At 35.6% G+C, this 26,189-nt stretch overlaps 1 protein-coding gene across 1 annotated transcript in view; it reads right to left on the reverse strand.

Moving 5' to 3' along the window:
- LOC121313466 (putative Polycomb group protein ASXL3) overlaps window positions 1-26,189 on the reverse strand; it is a 58,166-nt gene that overhangs the window by 13,169 nt on the left and 18,808 nt on the right. The window contains exons 2-6 of the mRNA XM_041246039.1: window positions 20,226-20,308; window positions 8,786-8,894; window positions 7,515-7,626; window positions 5,536-5,657; window positions 1,017-1,134 (exon numbers count right to left, since the gene is read on the reverse strand). Of these exons, the coding sequence (XP_041101973.1) occupies window positions 1,017-1,134; window positions 5,536-5,657; window positions 7,515-7,626; window positions 8,786-8,894; window positions 20,226-20,308 (544 nt within the window). The remainder of the gene's footprint in view (window positions 1-1,016; window positions 1,135-5,535; window positions 5,658-7,514; window positions 7,627-8,785; window positions 8,895-20,225; window positions 20,309-26,189) is intronic.

Below are 26,189 nucleotides of genomic sequence, written 5' to 3' on the forward strand. Positions count from 1 at the left end.
CAGCAATAGCCATTTTTGTCAAGGTCAACCAAATAATATTGTAAGATGAGGTGACTGAAATGCAAGGTCAAAGTAGTCAAGAGTAACATTAAATCAGAGGAGCACAGTGTAAGTAGGGCTCTTGGTTTCTCAGTCAAAAAGTAGCTTAACCTATTAGTTAAAATACAGCTTTATTTATTTACCCTTTTTTATTCATAGGTAAATATGGTATTTCATTTAAAATGCAATATATTCCTTGTTATAAATAAAATAAAAGGTCTGTTTTTGATCCAGTTTCTTTTCAAACTTAAGTAGATTTTACCATGGGGTTTACTCAAAATCTTTTAAATTAACAGCCACATACTGTGCAATCTAAAACTCAGTTACTATAGAAAATAAACTGCTAAATCTAAATTTGTATACAGGTAGGGCTTCTCCAAAAAAATAACATCAACAATATTAATAACCTGCTTCAATTTGTGCTGCGTCATCTCTGTCAGGTAGAGTTACATGTTTATTTTTTTAGTTCAAAAGCCAATCTTTCAGATTGCATAAAAAATGATTCTTGACAATATTTAGACCGGTTGTGAAATGTAATTAAAGTGCAATTGCGATCTCCCGCTTGTCTGGCTTTGTAGAGTGTGCAGTGTTTGCTGTGTCTCGGGAACTTTTACTGGTCGCAGTGATTCGTGGGGTGAAGGTAGTGTGGGTTGCTGTGCACAACAGCTTAACTACCAGCAATGGACAAAACTCAATTTCACATAAAGATGAGCTAGAACTATTTGGCGTTTGACTGTACACGTTGTTTTCTTATTTTAAAATAATTACTAACTTTAAGTAATAACGCGAAAAAACTCTGAGATTGCCAACAACCATCAGCCACTGGATAGATGGCCAAGGTCAGGTGTTATTGAAAATGTGTTCCACTTGGCGCCAGATATACCAAATTAATTCATTGCAGTGCTCGTACTCTACAGAGGGAAACACTGTAAAAAGCAAGCACCACACTAGGAATGATTAATATGTGACATATTTACCTGATGGAGAATCCGGCTGCTCATCAGAGACCTTTAGAGGCGTTAATACAACTCGAGGCACAGCCTTGTTCACCATCATCGACACGCCGTTTCTTCTTTTGTGTTGTTGCCGTAAAGCCTGAAAGTTTAAAAACAACAAGTGTATTGACTACTTATTTTGCTCAAGAAACAACACACACATATATAAAATGCTTTCCTCCAAAAAGACAACTTCCCAATGTTTGGGTGTGTTTAACAAATCTTTGTCAAGGGAAAGTGTGTTTGAAAACAAAGAGTGGAGGTACTTACAGGCTTTTGAAGCCATGGCAACTGCACTCACACATTTCTATTTAAATCTACTAATATGTTTTTGAAGTCATTTTCTACATAGTTCATGGTGTAATGATCTGCTATTCCTTTTTATTTCAATCTTCAGGCATCATGGTATTGAGTCTATCCATTTATTTTCCTTTATTCTTCTGTATTGTACATTAACAAATTTTATTTCTACTAAAAATACACATTGTAGGTCATTTATGTTAAGTTCATATAAGTCTAAAGTGTTAAACTATTGGTTAATTTACTTGTTTTTATTTATTATGTTTGAAAGGTGATTCTGTTCTATTTTATATAATGTTGTACAGTAGAAATGTTGTTATTGAACTGTGGTAGCAGCTGCACTAGGGGTGGATTATGATGCATCTGTGATGAGTGTCTCAATAGCCCAGAGACCACAAAGGCATTCTTTATTGTTCTGCTCCCTTGCATCTGTCAACTAAGTGGCCACATTTATGGATTAAAAACATCATAAAAAGCTGTTATTAACGCTCCACCCTTACTGGCCAAGCAAACAGTCTAGGTAAAAGGCATGTATCAAAAGCAAAGGAACTGTACAATATGAAAAAGACTACATTGATTACTCAATTTGAGATTTTAGGTCCATATTCACAAAACATTAACTCGTCGACTATTTAAAGAACACTTTTCTAATTCTATTTTTGTGAAATAAATACAAGTTTGATATTCATGACAGCCCATAACAGTACCATACCATTCTTAAAATAACTATGGATTTAATACAGCAAAATTAAGTTTAAAAGCTAAACATAAAATTGAGCTTTATTGTGCCAAGCAACTTGATGAAAATTCATCACAAGCTATGGAAAATTTCCATCAAGTTTCCATAAAAACTGACATGGTCACTGATTTATGTCAAGTTCTTATCTTCAATGAACAGATTCTCTTTACATGACATATTGTTTTGCAGAGACTTAGATCATCACTGTTGGTATACAGATATGGATCAGTACATAAGACAAAAAGTATCAAACTTTTTAAATTTGGCACAGCACTGCAGCAAATGTACTTGGCTAATTAGAAAATATGAGCTTGCCTGCTGCTCTTGAGTGAACATGCTAATAAAATTGAAGATTATGGATTATTTGAAGATTATAGACTGTATTTAAAGGATACATAAGGATCTTTATATTTTATTGTGTTACATGTTCCCATGTGTTGCTACAACTGTTTACGTAAGGTGTGTATTGTTTTTTAAACTTTTAAATTGCATTTCCTGCCTCAAGATGGCTTCACATGTACCCGCATGGACCTCTCAGAACTACATTTCTCATCATCCTCCAGCTGACATATGTAACTGAGATGGACTTACCACGGAATACAATGAAAATATCCATTAGTGATTATTCCATGAACTACAGCTATAAACCTAACATTTCAGTTTAACATTTAAATAAGTTGAGTTTTATTTTAGTAACAAAGAGAACTGTATTACTATCCTAAAACTCAAATAGTTCATCATTTATCCATAACTTCAGATAGTCAACTATTAGGTATTGGGCCCAATTTTGAGAAACGCTTACAAAATGGAAAACAAAATCTATAAATACACCTCATACTTCATAATTACTGGAAGCCATTTATTTTTTTTGCCCGACATTTTGTGCAGCTGCAAAATCTCAGGCCAAAGCATGGTACTAAAATCGCTTCAAGGCAGGATGCTCCCGCTTGCGTCTATGTAGCACCCCACCGTCAACCTTTGCCTTAGCGTTAGTGCCTTGAGTTGTGTTGAAAACTCCCAGAGTAGTATACAAAGATGTTGCCTAAAGCAGTACAACTGTTACCTGCTCCATCTGAGGGCAGGTTATATATTCTACTGCTGATATTATTAAAAAAACAAAAACAAAAACAAAAAACCCACATATATTCATGCTCCAATTAAGGCCCCCAAATAGAAAACTACTATATTTAAACCAGATACAATATCTAATGCTTATTTATGAAAAAGGCACCTTCATATGTTGGCCTATGTTAGGTTTGCAACTAGCACATATTCTGACTAATAAATTTGACTTCTTCCAAGCAGGCCCCAAGATGCCTGGATGGAAGGAGAAATTCAGTATATATTGACATTTACACCGCTAGCAAGCAACCGACGATGACACACTTTCACAACCTACACACCAAACAAAGCTTCAAGCAGATGGGTTCTTAATGGGTTGCAAGAGCTTCTCTATTAGAAATCATGAACACAAAATCAATTCCAAAATAAAGTAATTCATATTTGTTTATTATGGCAAAAAAGTAGATATTGCCAATCCTGCGCATGTTAGTTGGGTTTTTTTTATTTTTTTAAATGTGACATTTGTCATCTTATCTATCTAGGTGTAAAATAAATTCATTTTTGTCTTCAGGAAATCGATTGCATCATTCATATATCTTATTTTTTGCATCAAATTTCAATATTTAATTAAATGTGTTCTTTGCAAAAATATCTATCTATCTATCTAAAATTTAAACTTGTTTGTTGTTGAAATCACTCCTTGACAAATGCTTACTTTTTGTTTAAAAATGTAGTTCCTATCATACTGTATGCAAGTAAGTGTTTATGTAAGCTCCTTTAAACAAAAAAAAAATACAGTTTACTACATTCATTAATGTAATGTCTGTAGTATATTTTCTCTCGTAAACAGTAGATTTTAATAAAGATTTGGACAACATTTCTTAAAGGTCTAAGACAGTCTGCTATTATATATATATATATATATATATATATATATATATATATATACCACAACAGCAAAGCAGGAAGTAACGTCCTGTCAAATAATGCAGTAAGTAAATGACTTTACTTTTTAGACGAAGTCCCCCTAGCAAAAGCAAAAGGCTTATGCAGTATTACAAAAATAAGAAACTGATTCTCTTAAATTATACAAATAAAACACAATAAATGCGGTTCATCTATTACCATAAACACGTGTTGCTGTTCATGGTAACAGATGAACCACATTTATTGTGTTTTATAAGTCTAGTATTTTTACTACAGGTCTGTAGTTTGTTATTATTTTGTTTTGTAATGCAGCCCTTGCTTTGTAAAAGAGAGGTACTGCTAAGCTGGTCTCAGGCCTGAGGTTATATACTCTGGATCACTCCACAGCTCGGCTCAGACATAATAATAATAATAATAATAATAAATAATAATAATAATAATAATAATAATAATAATAATAAACTTTATCTTGTATAGCGACCTTAAAAGTAGTCATCTCAGAGTGCGTCACAATTAATAGTACTGCAATAAATAAACAGATTATGCTTAAAAGAAACACAAGGAAATAAAACAATCATACAAATCATAAAAACGCCTTTCTAAAAAAGTAAGTCTTTAAATTAACTTTAAAAGCACTCAAAGAAACTGAGTCCCTGATCTCTAGTGGATATTTTGGGGGCATAGAAACAGAAGGCCCTGTCGCCCACAGAGCGCAGGCGAGCAGGCGGGACACACAGCAGTCTGAGATCGGCAGAGCGGAGGTTGCGAGTGGGAGTGTAAAAAGATAACAGATCTGACAGATAAGTCAGAGCTAGCCCATGAAGAGCCTTATATGTCAGCATTAAAATTTAAAATAAATTCTAAACCTTATAGGCAGCCAGTGCATAAGTTACAAGAGAATCAATTGGCGACTGAACGTTCTAACTTTTGACCGAAGTGCACAGGCGTATTTTCATAGCTATATAACCACGCATGCGAGAAGAAAAGCCCAAATATCTCGGTGATTACGTGATTGATTTTGTTGGTTCTCACAAAAAGGCATTCCTCGTTAACGAGTTCGACCAGCCTACCAAAGGAGGTACTTAAACTTGCAGCCAGTTTTTTACTTAATTGAGCGCAAAAAATTGTCTGAATAATTTATAAAAAACTAAATTTTAAGCCATTCTGTAACTTTAAAACTACCGAACAGATTTTCACAAGCAATATAAAAAAAAATCTCTGTGACACAGACACCAACCGTGCCAAATAGTGTCCCGATCAGTTTTGAAACGGCCGAGAAAACATGCCCCTCAAAATTGGGTTTAAACTAGAAACTGTCTGTTACTCTGACTAGAACGGCACTATCGTGCCAGTATAATAAACTTACTGATTGTAATTTTATCAGTGAGTTTCATTTTACTTCACAAAATAAATAAATAAATAAATACCTGCAGGGGTTTTAGAAGAAAATGATGAGCTAATTCTCTGCCTTACCTGTTTAAGAGCCTTTTTGGTATGTTGCTGAGTGGAAGACACTGACTTGTTCTGCACAGCTGCTGTATTGGGGTTAGTGTCGTGTTCGGAAGACAGTTCTTCAGGTGGCTTTATAGGACAAACTGAAAAAATAAAAGGAAAAAAGCAAGCAATAAATGTTGATTACATTTTTTCATTTAAAAAGTGCCTCGTCTACAATGCAGGTTGACAAGATTAATTTATCAATTATTTTTTCAAATCGATCAAAGCCCACAGGTATTAATTAATTGATTATTAATTAATCGACTGAAACCCCTAGTTAAGACAGTTATAAAACTTGTTGATATGATTTAGAAGAATAAGAACATGATAATGCATGACCTGGTTTTGAGTGTACTGGATTCATTTGAAAAGGTGTGTGTGTGTGGTTATGGTGGGGGGTTGAATAATGACACAAGGCTTGTGTATTTATGAGTATTTATGAAGTTCTTGATTTGCTAATGGCAAGCCAAATAAAATATCTGTAAAAATCCCTGCAGGAAAATATGTTGTTCTGGAACCAATTTATAATATATATATATATATATATATATATAATATATATATATATATATATATATATATATATATATATATATATACACACACACACACACACACACACACACTCTTGTTACACACACACACACACACACACACACACACACACACACACACACATATATATATATTTTTCTCTGCAGTGCAGTTTTTACGATTCTTGTTTCTTACATACCAAGAGTTATGAAAGACACGAATGCCAAACGTATGCAGAAGGAGTGATTTTTGGAGAGCTACTCAAAAGAAAATCTCAACATCCTGATTTGGTTAAATACTTGGAGCAAGGACCCAAATTGATTTTTGCTGGTAGCCAGATGCTCCTGTGACACACTTACATTGAAAATATATCACTGATAATGCAGTTATTAATATAATTTACACCACTGTATAGCCTGTATCTTAAATATCTTAAGCACTGAGTTCTATCATAAATATCCAAAATCAATAAAGACACTTAACACAATGTAACACATATCCTTTATCACCACAAGGCATTCCTAACACCGTTTAATTCAAGACATAACCAATATACACTGGAACACCCCCAGGGAGAAAAAAAAAAAAAAAAAAGCTGGCGTGTTATTTTTTAACCAGTTACTGTAGAACTGTTACTACCATCCTTTGTCCCTCCCCCAAAAATATGTATTATCTGAATGTTATTATAGCAGACTCTGAAATGGGTAAAGCATGAGTTTGATTCCTAGAACAATCCATAATTTAAAATCAGTACACTTGGGTATAATGTGTGTCAGTACAGGGGATCAGTCTAAGCTCAACAAATACATGACTGCATTTTCGTTTTGTTCTTACCCGTCACTAGATTGATGGCAGATACTGCTGTGCACAACAGAATCAGGCTGACTCCTTAAACTCTACCAGTACACTTGTGGCCTTTTAAAACCTTCACACCGGAATCATTTTTAATTACTCTGCAATAAGAGTTCAAGTCTCGAAAATGTAATTCCAACTACATCTCAGACAAAGCAACAATCAATAAATCCACTGAATCATTTAAGAGAAGTTTTTTCTTCAGGTAATGCAATATACAAAGAAATCAGTGTGAGAGAGAGAGAGAGAGAGAGAGAGAGAGAGAGAGAGAGAGAGAGAGAGAGAGAGAGAGAGAGAGAGAGAGAGAGATGAGGGGACTTCCCTTCCTTTAGAGACACATGACAAATAATATTGTTTCCTCATGCTGTTAAGCAATTTACTTAAGACCACACGTTAAGACCATTAGTGTATTTATCTTAATGTTTATTTATTACAGGCACCTCAGAGAATCTGGTAAAATGGAAACTGAATACGAGCAGGAATGAGTTCATGTAATCTCATTACTGTAGTCAAATGCATTTGTATTCTTTAAATGTTCCAACTCAAATCAATAAAATCATGCTTTAACTTACCACCATTTTCATCACTAGTGCTGTTGTTGCTCTCCGTCATTTCAGTACCTTCTATGTCAGTTTCACACACAGACTCAGTTGCCCCATCGGCAAGGCTTGGTGATTCTTCCTTCTATTGAGAACACAATTAAATAAGGCTAAATAAATTCCACTGAGAGCTTTACTGTCTGAATTACAGAAGCACATTTCTCACACACACACACACACACACACACACACACACACACACACACACACACACACACACACACACACACACACACACACACACACACACACACACACACACACACACACACACACACACACACACACACACACACACACACACACACACTGTTAAAAAAAAACCTAATCACTTTTGTCTTTCTTCTTTGTGTGACTAAGAACGTCAGGTACAGATACTGTTTTTTTCCCTGCCTGGAATTGTAACATTCTTCCTTCCACTCTCGGCAGCAGACTTGCCCTTGCAGCTTAAATTCCTTCCAGCCAGTTCAGTGTTCAGTGTTCAGACTACTGCTACAGAAACCGAAATCCTTTAATGTTGCCTCTGTCTGCTTCCTGAATCTTGACCGATACAATAACCTAGAGCTCACAAACCATGGGAATGATTGGAGCAATCTGGAGTCAGGCCAACCCTGCTTTTAAAGCATCCAATATTATAATTTCTTATTTTAGTTTTGAATATTTCATATATCTTACAAATCCTTCTAAATTCAAGTACTCCAGGATCTGCAGCACATTTATTCTGTTTTTGTAAGGCAATTAGGCATAAATTTATGAAAATAAATCGTTCTTATAGTGTATATTTAAAAAAGAGGTTTAACATACTGAATATCTGTTTACATGGCAAAATAATGTTGCCACTACAAGCACTTAAGATGGTATTTGAATCGTTGTTACTTGAAGGTTTCTGGGTACTGAATATGAGGGAATAAAATTATAATAGCAAATGCATGATTTCCTTAGCATTATAAAAACAGTTAATCATTTTAAAACAGAAAATAAACATCCTGTCTTTTTCCTGGAGTGTACATATGTCATTGTACAGTATTTATCCAGTGTTAACAGTCTACTGCTGTATCATTTAAAAAACAGAACATATGCTGAAACACTCCTAAAGCTTTTTGTTATTTTACATGGTGCAGCAGTGGCAGTTGTTGACTGACGTTGTGGACAGACAAATACAAACTTTTCATTGGTAAACTAACATAAAAGAGAGTATCTTTTTAAATATTCATATACCACATAGTTCTACCGACAGTACTTACTTTCAGGGAATAAAGTCCAGATTTTCCAGGGATTTTAAAGAAAGTTCCATCACCAACGCGTGTGTTAGTATGAAGCATGGCATTCAGGCAAGCCAAAGGAGAGGTTCCACTAGCATTGGAGAAATGAAATAGATTGAGTGCTCCGAGCAACAACAGCATGCACTTCTACTGGAGCATTATAAAAATTATTCCAACCCTGAAAACATCTACATTACAATAACAGACTGGTAACGTTAAGTTTAATCATATGCATCTGTCACATGGGCTTCAGGCAACAACAACAAAAAAAAAACAACTCTGCAGATCAAAGACATAATTATACATTTCTGTATATCATACAAGTACTTTATTGTATATGGGGTTTATGTCAAAATTGATCATTTTTTTGCAAAGCAGATTTGTAGAAGCAAAGACATGTTATGATTTTGTTTAAACTATGTAGCAGACTATGTGTCTGACACATGAATAATCAAAAATGTTCAACAGCATCTGTATCCAATAGGATGAAAGGCAACAAAAGAAACAAATTCTATGAAAATAACTGAGAGCTGACTGAACAAAGCGCACCAAATGCTCAAAAGTTACTTACCTACAGTAAGGCAGCCGATTCTTTTTTTAAATTGCAACAAAGTACATACTGGCATACAAAGAGCATATGTATTTGCTCCTTAAATAAGGAATATACAGGGGAAAAGTGGGAAAAGTATCGGACCCTTTGTAATCATGAAGAACCTACTACTCATTTCAAAACATTTTTAAAAGAGCACCTTATGATGGTGATCACTGCTGTATGCCAAAAGTTTATTATTTTTGGAAACCAATCTATTTTGGGTAATATAAGGTCTAGACTCCTCCACAACAGGAGAGTGGGGTTCCTAAAACTATGAGAAAGTAATCTATTTTTATTAGATTAGTAAGTTACTACTATGACTACTGTATCAACTACACTTTGGAATCTGGAAAACATGTGATTTATGTTGTTTGGTCAATAAAGGATATCTTTTAAGATATACAAATAAGCGTATAATTAGCCACACAGTAGAAATACAGAAGATACATATTGTTTGACAGATATACACAATTTCAAGTGCTATGAAGTACACAAAGAATATATAATGGCCTCTAGTGGAATACAACATTATTAACCCTCATGAAGAAGACCCTTCACAGCTCATTTGTGCCTATGGAATTTATGAATTATTAGGTGTCCCAGGCACAAGTGATGTTCACATTGCATTTGCATGTTACAAGAACATAAAAAATGATCTACAAAATTGTAGATCAATTCTCTAATATTAACACTACACACTGACATAATGTCAGTGTTTTGTAGGCTGCACATTCATAATGATGACAGTTCAAAGTTACTCAGGCAAAATTGAAAGTGGTGAATTATTACAAGCCAGACATAAGAAACACATCAAATAACTTGATGTGTCCATTTAGTTCTGTTTAATACAGGCCATTATTATATCATTTACGGTTTAGGTTGGTCATGACTTAGCTGTACAGTATCTCCTTTTAAAGGAGAGAGAGAGAGAAAAAAAATCAAACTGAGCTCATAAAAATACTAAGCTTGCTTAATAAAAGATGACAGAGGTTAAACCACGATTTTTAAAACAGTACCAGAGTGTTACTATTATATAGGGGAATGTTACAGGCAGACTGTGGGGCAATTTACAAGCATGATGGACAGGCTACCAAATACTGTAGATCTGAAGTAACAATAGTATGCTCACATTATCTTAACTCTTCTGGTGACATACAGTCACAGACAAAAGCATCACAAGATAATTTAATGAACATTAGCTGCTAATTGTATGACAAAGGCCAAAACAAAATAATAAAATAAAAATAATTGGTAGTTTAACAAAAATCTTAACCATTTTAGTTTTTTTAAAGCACCTAAGCAATTTCAAATACTTGTTCATGACAAAAGAATTTGCAACTTCACATTAAAAGCCTGAACTAATTAAGAAATAATTCCACTGACTGAAACCCATTACAGAATAACTAAGCTGCATTATAAAGTAAATAACCAGAAAAAAGAGGTAATTATGTCCAAAGGTGTTCGATTCACATTTGACAAAAGCACTCGTAGAAAACTACGACAAAGGAAATGGCTACGAACAGAAGCAAAGAAATATGGAATGCAAGAATTCACAATAACATGGGTGAAAGTGGCCAATGATCATTTTGACATACTCCCTTGGCAAAACCAATCTTTCGACCAGGGTTCTGAGGGTCGCCTAGGCTGTCCGAAGCTCTAGGTTCATACATGATCTCAGATGCATTCTGAACCATTTTGGACCACTTTCAGAAGCTAATTTGAACTTAACTTTGTAGAAAAAGAAATTCAGAAATGACTTCCCTTACAACGTATCATTTTACCAGATGGACCAACCCGATAAAAATCACACATGAGGCTAGTTAACAAACACAGTTTTTGAAATGCAGTGCTTGCTCCAGGACTTACTGATTGAGGGTCAATTTGGCTCCCTACCAACATTTTAGGGGGACATTTTCTTTAGTGAGGGGGTCAATATGTTGTATGATTTAGAATTTAACACCACCACAGTATTTTCATAAAAGTCAACAGATTTTAATGATCCTGTGTTTCTGAAGAACAACAAAAGGTGTCCCTACAACATTTCACATGTCACTTTTTTATAGCTGTGCAGAAGATTCTTCTTTACTTTTCATTTCTGAACTATGCCAGGGCCTTCTCATAATCAAACTCATTCCAATGAGGTCCCTCAAGGAGGGGACTCACTGTCACTTGCCAGTCTATTCCTGAAGACTGTCTTCAACACATTGTGAGCCCTGAGCCCCTCTCCAACAAGACTTAAATATTTCCAAATTACATTATGAACCACATAAGTAAAATAAATAAAAACAAACATTTAAAGTAAAAAATGTGTTTCTTTCTATATGCTCAACAAGAATAACATAATCTAAATTACCACACTATCTGTACTGTTAATCTGTGAAGTAACATTATTAGAAAAAAAAAAATACCGTTAGCTAAAATAAATAAATTAATAGATAAAATGCCATGCATCATAGACTGAAATAATACATATTGATGTACATTTTTGTAGAAGTGTTTTTATAGAAATGAAGGCACTGGAACTGTGTCTTTCGTTTTACAGCTTTTACTGCTCTACAGCGGTAAGTAAACACTTCAAAAAAACAACAAATAACATGTATTTCTCACATTCTCTCACTTTCTCCATTTCAAAACTAATCAATAGACACCTGACAGTCAGGCACAACTAATCAGGCAGACACGACTATGTTTTGGTCTAGCAAACAGATCATTTACAACGTCTTACTGTGTTTCATTGCCTGGTGGAGCATTTTCATCATTGTGGTATCGGCATCATTCTCAGAAACAGCATTTCATTCGCTTGATTAATGGCGCTTGCATTAAAATCACAGTATAAGCCATTTTACTACTTATTGGAAGTGCGAGTGTGGCTGAGATGTCAATAGCAGCACTCCTCTGTCATAAACCTGATGCATTTTGATAGATGGAAAATAGTTCAATTAGATCAGTGATGGAACTTCGAATGTAAGGATTCACTCCGTGTTGGCACTTTGCACACACTGAGTCGGACACCAGACCTCCCCATTTTTTTCTGCATTTCTACATCAATATTAAATGGACCTGGGAAAGGCCATTTTGACGGAATTTCGTCTAGAGACGGAACACTCACCAATGATGGCTACAGCAGGTAGGAGAATCATCCGAGCAGCTATGAAAAAACCCCAATATTAACAGCCAAGGATTTAGATGCAACAGGAGTAATAGTGCAAGAAAGAACTGACAAAGGCACCTGAACACAGAAGAGTTGTATGGACATAGATCTTGCTGCATCCACTTTTAAAGAAAATTCATAAAACAAAACTAAATTTGGCAAGCAATATGAACAGGAATCTGAAGCATTTTTCAATTAAATTCTCTGGTCTAAAGAGACTAAACAGAACTTTTCCCTAAAAATTGGACCACAGTATGTTGGAGAAGAAAAGGGAAAGCCTTCAATTAAAATAACCTTGTACCTACAGATAAACATGGAGGTGGTTCGATCATGACATTCATCTGATTGAAGATCGAATGAATGTAGCCATGTAGCAAAACATTCTACAAAGTACAATGATACTGTCTGCTCACAGGCTGATTGGCAGACAGTTTATCTTTCAACATGACAATGATCTGAAGTATACGGCTAAGTCAACTCTAGAATTCTTGAAGAAAACAAAAGATACAAGTTCTGGAATGTTCTTTGCAATGACCAGATCTTAATCCAATAGAAATACTTTGGACTGATCTGAAAAATTCTGTAGCCAAGAATTGTGTATCCAGTATGTCTGAGTTAAAGGAAATATGCAAGACAGAATGGGCCCAGGTTTCACCAACAAGATGTAACACACTGGTTAAGAATTATCATAATTATCTAAAAGCCATAATAAAAGCAAAAGAAGGACACACAAAATACTAAAGCAGGGGTGCCAATGCTTTGGTCATGAAGGAAATTAGATAAGTTTGTTTTTTTGATAAAGATTATTTGTTAAATTACTAGAAATTGTGTATTTTGCTTTTTGTTTTTTTAGTGATTACTAAATGCTTGTCCTTAATCTGTTACCTTTAATTGTGGTATAAGCAGGCAATACTTTTGTCTGCGACTGTACATTTCTTCTGGTTAAAATGTATTTGGTTAATTGGGTTTTGGATAATCAAACATCAGTCAACTGTAGTTTGATATCTTCTCACTCCGACAAGGTACAGTACACCCACCCACACACATCTAGTCTTAAAAGTAGCTTTCTGATAATTAAAACATTATTACATTCTCCATACAGGCAATTTTACACATTTTATCTGGTAAATGTAAGCATGCTTGACTATCCTCAAGCTTGTTTGTAATGTAGTAGTGCACTCTTATTACATTTTTGCCCATGTGTGCATGAAGAGGTTTGTTTTTTTATGTTTTTTTTAAAACCTTCATATAAAATGTGAAATAACAGATGTATAATATATAGTACACCTTGCTACTAATGTGATACATGCATCTGACATTTCTTTGTATCAGATAGTTTTGATTTTTTCCTGATTTTGAAGTAAAATTATAGATGCCATAGCCTTTTTTCTTTGTATTCATGCTTATGCAAGTTCATTGTACATAGTAAAGTTTTTGAATGCAGCAGGATGCAGGTAAAAAGAAACAAATTAATAAAAAAGCAAATACATATTATTTTAGACAGTCTTCAAACTGGTTGTACTTTGTTTTCTATCTTGCCGCTACCTTATTTTTTAAATTGGGATTCTAGAGTACAAGAGTTTGTTGGAAAAAAAAGAAAGTAAATGTGAACAAGAGGTAATGGTTAAGAGCCAGAACAATAAAGCAGCAAGCACCAGCCTTGAAGACTACAGTACATGTGAAAATAATATTGGAAGAATGTTATTTTTCACTGTTTTTTTCACAGCTAAGGCCCAGTCAACATTATGGGCCTCATTTACTAAAGGTTCTTATGTGATAACATGCATGTTATCCAAGGATAAGGCGAGTGCTAGATAATCCCGTATTTATCAACCATGATAAAGCGCAACTTAAAGCATAATAAAATGTAAGTTAGCACGCACGCCTTAAAAATAACACGATGGTTACATTAGCAACTGCTGAAAATGCAAAATGCATGGCGATGTATTTAAATGAAGTGGCACGACAGCACTAATGAGGCTAATGATATTCAGATGATATTTACTAAACTGTACTAATCATGAAGCACACCTTAAATCGCGTGCTGGATAGCACTGCTGGAAAACAAGTGTGTTGACTCTTTGTTTCCTTGAAATAAAATTTCAAGTATAAACAAATAGCCTTATTGTGTGTCATGGAATATTGTGATTTACATACTGGAGTTCGTATATGCTTGTGAAGTCTGAGAGAAAAACACTGATTGGCCAGTCATAACAAAATGTGAGTTTGTCACATTCTTCTAATCCCTTCAGGGTATAAAATAAGGGGTAAAGAGAGGATCACAGGCAACTCAGACTTGGCAGCCATGCATTTCTAGTTTGACATTTCTTATAAAAACATCTCAGGAATTCTCACTTTGGCAATGAACTTGGAATGACCATTATCTAACAAGCACTAAATACGACTGAAACAAGACTGTTAATGCATTTCTTTTTAAGTGCTTGTACTGAACCCCCTCATCTGACCCCTTACAAATGTCCGTTGTACTCAAGACTTAAGTCTGATTAGACTTTTATATAGCTGTTTTGTCTAACTTTTTCGACAGCTGATACAATTCATAATTGATTAAATCATCTATTTTGTGTGTTTTGTTTAATTTTCTATTACTGTTTTTACTCACTATTGTCCTTTGTCAACTGAAATTTCTCCTAATTCTGAAATGTGGTGGTTTGAGAAAAAAAAACCTGTGTGCATCTGTCATTTCTGCGCTCTCTATAACATGCGTTATTAACAGGGTTGGCTGTTTTAAATCAAATTGATTAAAATCATGATTTAAATCACCTTATTTAAAAAAAAGAACTGTTTTTTTTTTACTTTTATTTTACAACTAGTTTATACAGTTTCTCAAGGAAAATACATGAAAAGTATGTTTTAAAAATCTTTTATTAACATAAACATCTTAAACTCTTACTGTCTATAAACCAAAACTCTCAGAGCTGTACTCTGATCACAGCGTAAATGCGAGTGCAAGTTCGAACGACTCTTGCCCCCAATTTTGTGGTGCATAAATGGAGCGAAGACATAAAAAAATATATACTGCACTGAAATGGTATTCTGAAGACATGACTAGCCCCATCATTAACATATTCACTGAAGAGATTTTGATACAGTGCAATGGGGTCCCAAATAGACAACTGAGCACTGTGTTAAGACCTCCTGAAACCAGGTTTATTTGGTGGTGCAATCAGGAACTTTAACAACTGAACATATTATAAAAAGCAAAGTAGTCCTAAGAAATAACTGCGTGCATCTGGACTGACACAGAAAGAGGAAATCAAAGAAAGAAAAGAATGACTGGGATGAGTGAGGGGTATTTTTCTCTGGCGTACTCCACCGCTAAATTCTTGTAGTTCACATATTGTAGTTCACAATGATGCCACAATGATAAATAATCTGCTTTATTTATGTATTAATTTAAGATTGAGTAATTTAGTTTGGTATGTAACTATTCACAAACCACCATTTCCAACATCCTGAAATGTACAGTTTGGAGGTACTGTAGAACTACAACTACGGTACTACAAAAAAAAATTCCATAATTAAAAAAAAAAACAAAAAAAAAAAAAAACAAAACAAAACAATTTAAATCAAATAAATCCTTTTTTTTTTTCTAATAAATAAAAAAATCACCAACACTGGTTAGTATATCAAACACCCTCATACCCAAGCATAGCTGCAGAGAAGTTGCCAGATTTCTGACAGAAAAATAGTGACCTTGTTCTTTGCAAATTCCAACCCGCGACTCTCAAATTCCAACCGTGACTCTCAAAAGTCTCTAAAGGTCTTTTTTCCAACCACCTCACTTCAGATATTCAACAGAAATTTGGCACTCTTGCTAGAAAAATGTGAAAGAAAATTAATTTGTATAAATGTAGGTGATATAAAGTAGCACTAGAACAATAAATGACAATTCTGTTAAATCGTATAGAATGGAAGCAAGATAAAATAATCAAGGGATGAACTGAATTACCAAATTGTAATGGAAAATACTACTTTAGCTTAAAAAGCGATTGACCACTCACTGTCTTATGTGTATTTAATGACATAAAATGTAAACAAACTTCATAAAAAAATGATTGTGCAGTACTGCTTGTAAGACATTGACAAATGTACTGTATCGCCTAAAGACAGATCTCAGTGTGGGGTGATTTGGTTCTAAACAAATGGTTTACAAAATCTCTTTAGAATTTGAATACAGGTCCACCACTCACCACTTATATATATATATATATATATATATATATATATATATATATATATATATATATATATATATATCATATATATATATAGAGCTTTTTATACAAAAGTATCACAAAGCACTGTACAGTATAAACCACAATACAGAAAAAACCACAATACATTTGTATAGCATGTCACATACTACTGCCAAGTCAGACCATTTAAATAACAGTATACACATAGTGTCTACAGAAAGCATATACCTCCTTGAACTTTTTTCACATTTTGTTTTGTCAGTGCCTCAGAGTTTCATGCATTTAAATGAGGATTTTTTTTTTTTGACTTAGCTACACACCACACTCCACATTGTTAAGGGAAAAAAGTTTTTATTGAGAAAAAAATCATAATTGGATAAGTCTCCACCCCCTAGAGTTAATACTTGGTGGAAGCACCTTTGGAAGCAATTACAGCTGTGAGTCTGTTGTTGGGATACTCAAAGACATTTACCTTTTTGTTTCTTAGCCACTCCAGTGCAGCTTTGGCTGTGTGCTTCGGGTTGTTGTCATGCTGAAACGTGAACTTCCGTCCCAGTTTCAGCTTTCTTGCAGAGGGCAGGTGGTTTTCCTCAATGACTTCCCTGTACTTTGCTCCATTCATTTTCCCTTCTACCCTGACAAGTGCCCCAGTCCCTGCTGATGAGAAACATCCCCATAACATGATGTTGCCACCACCATGCTTCACAGTAGGGACGGTGTTCTTTGGGTGATGTGCTGTGTTGGGTTTGTGTCAATTATTAACATTCTGCATTAGGCCAAAAAGTTCCATTTTCGTTTCGTCAAACCACAAAACTTTATGCCACATGGCTACAGAATCTCCTGAGTGTTTTTTTGCATACTTCAAAACTGGATTCAAGGTGGGCTTTCTTGAGTAATTGCTTCCTTCTTGCCACCCTACCATACAGGCTAGATTTGTGGAGTGCTTGGGATATTGTTGTCACATGCACACTTTGGCCAGTCTTGGACATAAAAGCCTGTAGCTCTTGCAAAGTTGCCATTGGCCTATTGGTAGCCTCTCTGATCAGTCTCCTTCTTGCTCGGTCATCCGATTTGGAGGGATGGCCTGATCCAGGCAGGGTCTTGGTGGTGCCATACACCTTCCACGTCTTAATAATCATCTTGACTGTGCTCCAAGGGATATTCAAGGCATTTGATATTTTTATACCCATCCCCTGATCTGTGTCTTTCAACAACTTTGTCCCGGAATTCTTCTGAAAGCACCTTAGTGCTTATGGTTGAGTCTTTACATTGAAATGCACTACCCAGCAGAGGGAACTGCTGAATTTATCCTGAAATCATGTGAATCATTACAATTTAACACAGATGGAGGCCACTTAACTTGGTGTGTGATTTTGAAGGCGATACACCTGAACTAATTTAGAATTGCTATTACAAGGGGGGTTGAGATTTTTCCAACCAAGCTATTTCAGTTTTCATTTTTAATTAATTTTCTACAAATTTCTTTCACTTGGAATTTGTGGGGTAGGATGTGTAGATAATTGAAAAAAAAACTATTTTAATGCATTTTAAATTTCAGGCTATAAGATAACAAAAGGTGAACGTTTTGAAAAGGGGTGTAGACTTTATATAGGCAGTGTAATACAAAAGGAGCAATTTTAAAGTTGCATTAAAACCCACTTTATAAAAGTGTTTTTTTAGTCTTGACTTGAACACTGTAACGGTCCCAGCTTCCCTGACAAACAAAGACAGAGCATAATTTAGGAGTTCTACAAGAAAAAGCCCTAACTCCCGTGTTGCTTTTGTTGACCCTAGGAATAACCAGCAGCCCCGCATCCTGTGATCTCACAGTGCGGTTTAGGTGCTAATCCATTCAGGCCTTTGTAAGTTAACAGTAAAATCTTAAAATCAATTCTATACCAGTCAAGCTATACCAGCTCCTCTACTGATGAGGACTCAGAAAGTAGTAATGAGCTCAACACATCAGAAAGCTTAACAGCAGTTGAAGAATGAATGACCCGGGATTTAAATGTACAGCCCACAGTCTTTGTAGATAATGGCAGATTCACCTCAAAAAGAGTTACAAGATGATCAGAAACAGTAAGATCTAGGGTGATGACATGCTTAACAAAAAAACCACGAGAAATTACCAGATCTAAAGTATGGCCACGATTATGCGTAGGACCTTTGACATGCAGGATATAATCTAAGGAATCCAGTAGCCTCAAAAATTCCAAGGAGTTAGAATCATATTTGACTGTCAATTTAGAGAGCAGATCCCCACAGTCAGTTAGAAATAGCAGATTTGACTTAGGTGGTCGATAAAAAATTTCAACATGAACAGGTGATGGACTGTTTAATGTCAAGGTTAAAACTTCAAAAGATGAATAACCTCCAACAACTTCCTGTTTGATTCCAAGTTCACTACGGAAAACAGTAGCAAGTCCACCTTCCTGAATAAAATCACTAACTAATGGAGCCTTATTAGACAGAGACCTATCATTAAATAAACGTAAATTGGTCCAATCAAGAGTATGTGATTGAGCAGGGATAATAGGAATTTGATGAAGGTTACTGTAGCATACACCTCTGTGTTTACTCAACAAGCAGCGTGAATAGCAGGATACTTTAACCTGAATTTTACATTCCTCTTTTTATTCCCTCCCCTCCCCAGTTCCTAATAGTCCTTCACTAGTCTGCGTGTAGCAGTTTCAAAGCTAGTAAACACATTCTCAAAGTCATATCACAAGGAAAAAACGTTGTACATAAAAACCTTTCCTTAGCAAAGATGCCAAGAAAAAAAAAAAATGCTACTCTCCTGAGTTACCTGTTTAAAACCAGCAACAGTGGGCTCAAGAATCTTCCTAAGCCTCCTAAAAGATCATGCAATGAGAGACAACGGGATCTTTGGCCTTCTTTGAAGTGTCTCTTTTAAAAATCTATTTTACTTTATAAGCTTCAACAACACTCTATCATTACGCAGCTAAAACTAACTAAGTTTAGCAAAAAAGGACACCCTTAACATCCTTGATTTAAAAGCATTGTTGTTGATACAAGTTTGCATTATTGTTAACATTATTTTAATAACAAAACAAAAACCTGCAGGAATTTCAGCTATTTCTTAAAAACATTTTAATACATTTTCAGTATTAACATGGAAAACACTATCCAAATACCAAACACTGCAGCACAGTAATGACAATTATGACAGCATTTATTTTATTTAAATTTTCTGGAATTCCATATCATCTCAAGCTTAAGGCAAAGCATGCATATAACTGGCACCATAATTTCCGAGCAATAAAAAGTGTAGAGGGAGTGGGAATGTATAATGACAGAAAACCCAAAACGCAAGAACTACAAATACAACGTGATGGGACACAAAAGGTTCTGCACCTGTAGTATCCCAGGTATTAAGCACCTTAATGAGCAACATGATCAATAAAACAAACCAAAATAAAAGCAAAACAAAAACACATTTACCTGGTTTCTTTTAGTCCTTCTTTCTGTATGACTTCTAAGATCTGCTTTGCAGTCATTGGAGTATTGGGATGTTTCTCTAGTGCCTACCAAAAAGAATACAACAACATTAAAAAAAAAAAAAAAAAAAAAAGAGACACACACACATGGAAAGATAACCTGGTATTTACAGTTGTTACATCAGCTTAGGACTTTAAAATACTGTACACGTGCCTCACTCAGTTCAAATTCCATAGGGGTCCATTTTACCATTTCAATGGCCAGAAGTCTGTATTCAGCTGAGGGCCAAATTACGTAAGCAAGAGCTGTGATGAAGGATCATGTTGACATTTTTGGGGCAGTTGGCCTCACAAATTTATCAACCCCAGTTGTGTCGGTTTCCAGAGTCTATAACAGCTTAGAGGTGAAACTGATGTTTAACACTCCAGAGTTGAATCTCAGTGTTTTCAGTGCAAGACGAGAGGCCTGACATCTGATGTCTCACCCTGCTTCAGAAGGTCCGTTATTCAGCCCTGCTTTCAGTGGCACATTGTAAAGCACATTATTGGAAAGAGCAACTGAATGACTTCTGTCCACATTGCAAATTTAATTTCATATTCTACACAGTGGGAAGTACCCAGTTTGCCAGTTTTATTGTTTAAGTTATTTTGACTGTACACCCTGGATTTTCTAGGACAGCACATACAAAGGTTCCATCCTTGCACTGGGATAAAACAGTTGTTTGTCATGAAATGGAGCAGAAAAAAAAAAAAAATCTGTGACCTTCCTGCTGTGCAGATATTATTTTATAACCTTGAGTTTTCATGGCCACTCCCCAGGCAGGATATTCAAAAAACAGTATTACTGTATCGAACTTGTGGTACAGTAATGAGTCAATAAATCAATCCGTTAATGCTTTGAAATTGAGTCGATGAGGTTGTTAATAAACGCATTTCTCATTAAAAATCTTAATTGTCAGGGCTCCTGAGTGGCGCATCCGGTACAGGCGCTCCGCATGGAGTGCAGGTTTGAGCCCAGGCTATTCCACTACCGACCATGGAAGAGAGCTCCCAGGAGGCGGCGCACAATTGGCTGAGCACCGCCCGGGGGGGAGGGAGGAGGCTTAGGTTGGCCAGGGTGCCCACGGCTCACCGCGCACCAGCAACCCTTGTTGTCTGGCCGGGCGCTTGCGGGCTTGCCTGTAAGTTGCCCAGAGCTGTGTTGTCCTCTGATGCTGTAGCTCTGAGGTGGTTTCATGGTGGATCTGCAGTGTGAAAAGAAGAGGTCAGCTGACGGCACACGCTTCGGAGGACAGCGTGTTTGTCTTCGCTGCTCCCAAGTCAGCGCGGGAGTGGTGGTGGTGAGCTGAACCTAAAAATAATTGGCTATTCTAAGCGGGAAAAAACATTATTTAAAAAAAAAAAAAAAAAAAAAACAACAACTGCCGACTACTAAAAAAAATAAAAAAACCTTAATGATCGCAGGTCACGTACACCACTTCCTGTCTCAACAACTAAATAAGGGGAACTCGTTACTCAAAATGCAAGTTAACGAGATCAAGACTAATGAATGGAAGCATAATTCACTATTATGGAAACTACTAGCGTACAGTGAGATGGCTCTCTCACCTGTGAGCAGCAGCCAAATGGAAATGAAATAAAAAATATCTAAATAGATCTATTTTATATACTATTTTGTGTACAATTTGTAAACTTCATTTAAAATTGTACATTTTGTCATGCAGAATGTACATTTATTTAGATAACTTCACATATACAATACTTATGATTATCTTGTGTGTGGGTAAAAATCTGACGACACAGATTTAAAAAAAAAAAACATATAAGCCATCTATGTATATTGGTTGGAATTTCTATTAGAACATCTACTTTTGTATGTATTTTAGCATGTACGATTGTAGGTTATAAATATAAGTGTGAAGTGTTATTTGTGTTTGCAGTTGTTAATATTATACATGTATACCATGTATGTAACACTTCATTATATACTTATTAAGCTTTTAAAATTATGATAGATCTCCCGAACCCAATACACAATTAGTTTATAGTTATTCCTCTAGTGAATTCCTCTAATCATGCATTTTCCTATTATATTACAAATATGTTAGGCAAAATACATTATGATATGCAAAACAATTACCTCAGTCTGCATGTACAGTTTCTTTGGGAAACATCTTGAAACGATCATCAGCCGAAACATACTTTGCTTTTTCTGATATTCCATTTCTACTATTTTACCTCCAATGCTGAAAACTAGACTTTAGCAACCAAAATGAAAACAATGCAGCACCTAACTTTGTCCCACCCCCTACTGCAGAGCACAGGTCACAGAAAAGCAGTACAGACACACTGATAGGCTGATTAAAACTTTGTTCAGTTGAACAGTAAACAAAAACGTTAACTGATTTTGAGAATTTTTTTTGTAAATGTTATCTGTGGACGTTTTTTGTTTGTTGGTTATGTGCTTAACCCTCAGAGTACTACAGGTGATGATCAGCTCACGGAGGTGTGCTGCGTGAGGACTAAATGGCCGATTATCTGACATAGATCTGCCCTCCCATTTGCTCTACATATTTTTTTTATTGGTCAATTTTACCTAGCAACAAACTGTACCGAGCAAAAGCAGAGGGCTTTGGTGTTAATATTAGCCAATTAAAATGGCTGTAAAGCCAACACCTTTTTTTATTGGTTAAAAAGAAAACCCTGTCTCCTAGGCTAGCTGAGAGTAGAAAAATGGTGGATTAGAGAGTGCGTTTTTAAGCGATTAGGACGGATACTGTTTTGAAGGTTTTAAGGCTTCTGAGGCTGATAAAACGTATAATTGGTTGGGACTGTACAGCTATGTGGATAGTGATGACAGCGATTTAATAGAGGAGAAGGATGGAGAACAGGAGGATGACGAAGACGAAGAGGATGTGGCGGGAGGTGACGACAGTACAGACGAAGACGTGCCTTTAATTTCGTTGCTGAGCAAAAACTGAACATAAAATAACAGAACATAAAATAACATTGAACATAAAGAATTATACAGAGGTTAGTGGTCCAAGATTTATTCCACGCAGTGCAACCCGGCCTGCTGAATTCTTTGAGCTGTTGTTTTCAACTGAGCTCCAAGAACACATCTGCAACCAGTCCAATATATACGCATTAGAAATTAACAACAAACACAGGGAAAGAAACGCTAAATCCAAAACGTATGAGGCTATTTTCCTGGTGGTCGGTGTCTGGCGATATGACATGAAATAGATTATGTGCTGTTTTAGGATTGTGACTGAATATGGAGTTAGTGTGGAAGTCTGACATGAAAGAATACTGTAACACGAAAGATGCAAGATGCACAATAAAAAGTAGTAGCAGTTTTGCATATGCTTTTATATTTAATTAACACTTATTTATGACGGTATACATGTCGAACAATCTTTATATAAAAGAATTAGCTTTCGAGGGCAAGTACGTTTACGGTGCTGTGCGGTTCCGATCTGTTTGCATAGATGCGTTGCTTGCAAAATTGTAAATATCTTTTGATTCGTTGTTTGTAAACATCAGTGTTTTTTTACATTTTAAAAAGAACATTCTGGGGATTTACATGTTGTATTTTGAAAGGGTTTATGTGCATGGTTGAAAGTGTTTATGTGCATAACAAAGGTGTCTGCCAATACATATTTCTATATTCAGTCCAAAAATATAACAATAACAGAAAGAACGAAAAACTTAAATGTTTTACGTTTCTAGTGATATATAGGTTTCATACAATATATACATTTTTGGGTGTAAAATTAAGTAATTTGCTACACTATCCCAAGCACTGTTATTTGCGTGTGACAGATGTAGTCCTGTGGGGTACAGCACTCGCTGTGACGTAGTACTCTGAGGGTTAAGTGCAATGCACACAGGACGGCGAAGGAATAAAAAAAGGGCTATATACAGAAGGAAGATACGCAGTTTGTGTCTCTTGCGTTGTGCAGTACTTAATTTAAACAAAGTTTTTTTTTTTTTCTCTCTCCGTACTTGTCCATATGCATTGGCCCCTAAAAGAGGTGAATTTCGCGGTGACCCCTCAATTTCATGACTTCCGTGAAATTGCGATTTAGGTAGACCCCTAGTTATAGTCTTTTGTTAATTAAACCCCTCCTTTTCCAAGTAAAAATTAACTCCTGATATATTCTGACAATTAATACAGATTTGTTTACAACAAACATAGTAGCCTCATTACTTGTGAAAAACATCAACTTGACTGTCCTTTTTTTTACATGGGTTTAAGTGCCATTTAATGATAATTAAGGCGGGACTATGATACTATTCCGGATGTCACACATCATAAGGACCATACTATGACTTAAACATGCATTGCTTTAAAAAGGGTGTTTAGAGATTACCACTCTTTACTCAGCAATGCGACCAACAATATCAATAGTTTCACTGTAATATGAATTTCAAGTTTAAACAAAATATGTCTTAACTACAAACCAATACAGTTTTCAAAATGGCTGTCATGACTATAATTATTCTAAGCACCTTTGTGTTAAAATACTTGCAAAAAAATGTAAAGAATAAGAAGATTAACCTATTTTGAAACTATTCAAAGATGTGTGTTGTGAAATATCTGAGAATGTACTTGTGTCAGCCGTGGGGAAGCACTGCTGTTGCTGTGTCTCTTTTTTTCTTACATTTTTGGTCATTGCGTTATTGGTTCTGAAGTTGTGTGATACAAATGTTTTAACAGCACATATAGCATTCAAAATGGTGGTAAATTCACAAAAGTGTTATTCTCATTCACATAACAAGTCATTCCTCCCATGTTTGCATAAAAAAAGATTTTATATTCTAATTACGCCTGTCAATCGCAGTTAACTTCTGCGATTAACGCGTTCATTTCTTTGGAGATACATTTTTTTTATCACTTGTTAAATCACTCCTCTGTCTTGACCCTCTTAGCATACCTTAATTCTCAATGTAACCATTTACATATATTCAAGTGCATGCAACGTAACGAGTGCAGTCGGCGATTACATAGAAAGTTAGTCATTTGTGCACTTATTGGATGACTTTCTCCTTTATCTCCTCCATCAGCCACTCCAGCTGAAGCACGCTTAAAACTCAGGTCTCTCTTCTCAGCAGTTGGAGTCCCCCTCTCAGAGGAGACAATCATCGGTCCAGTTAACACTCTTAAGTTCCTAGGAATAATTTGGATACTATTCGATTTGAAGCCCAACTGCGTCCCGATAAACTGGAACACATTCACGCTCTCATTCAATCCTTTGACATTTCATTTCTAAACAGAACCTTCCTTCACTCCTGGAACATTTCAATTTTACAATTTGCATCATTCCTCTATGTGGACATTTATTTCTCGTTTTCTCGCTTTCTTATAAAAGCTAAAAATCTCAACACTCACATTAGTATTACAGCTGAAGGTATTCCCTATCTAATAACACTGCTTACGGTCTTTCTCATTTACAGATCACTTAATTCGGACGTCTGACTCCCTCAGCCCAACCTCTACCCATTCCTACATTCAATGAACTGGTTTTCAACTAAATTCATACGTTTCCAATCTTCTGTCTTCAACTCATTTCTAAAGCTGGTCCTCCTCCCGAATTGTATTCCCCCATTCATTCCATATAGGTGCAGTAACATAAGAAGCCAAAGTTAAAATCAAACAGTCCTTCCACAGCAGTGGAATCACATTCGCTCTTCTCCTCGATATTATTCCCGCTCAACAAAGTATTGCTAGCACATCTGGAGTGGGGGCCAGCTCTCTGTCAGGACCACCAGAGGTTTCGTCCCACAAAAAAATGGGATAGGGTTCCTCTCCACGGAGCGGTTAGATCACTTCACAACCTTAGAGGCCGACAATGTCATCTCGCCCTCCAAGAGGAAGGTTCCTGCTGATCAGAGGGGACCTCCTGGCCAAGAACTTTAATTACATTTCATTTTCGATTCTACTGCTTAAATCTGTACAACGCAG

Source organism: Polyodon spathula, chromosome 3 (assembly GCF_017654505.1).
Source record: "Polyodon spathula isolate WHYD16114869_AA chromosome 3, ASM1765450v1, whole genome shotgun sequence".
Taxonomy (NCBI): domain Eukaryota; kingdom Metazoa; phylum Chordata; class Actinopteri; order Acipenseriformes; family Polyodontidae; genus Polyodon; species Polyodon spathula.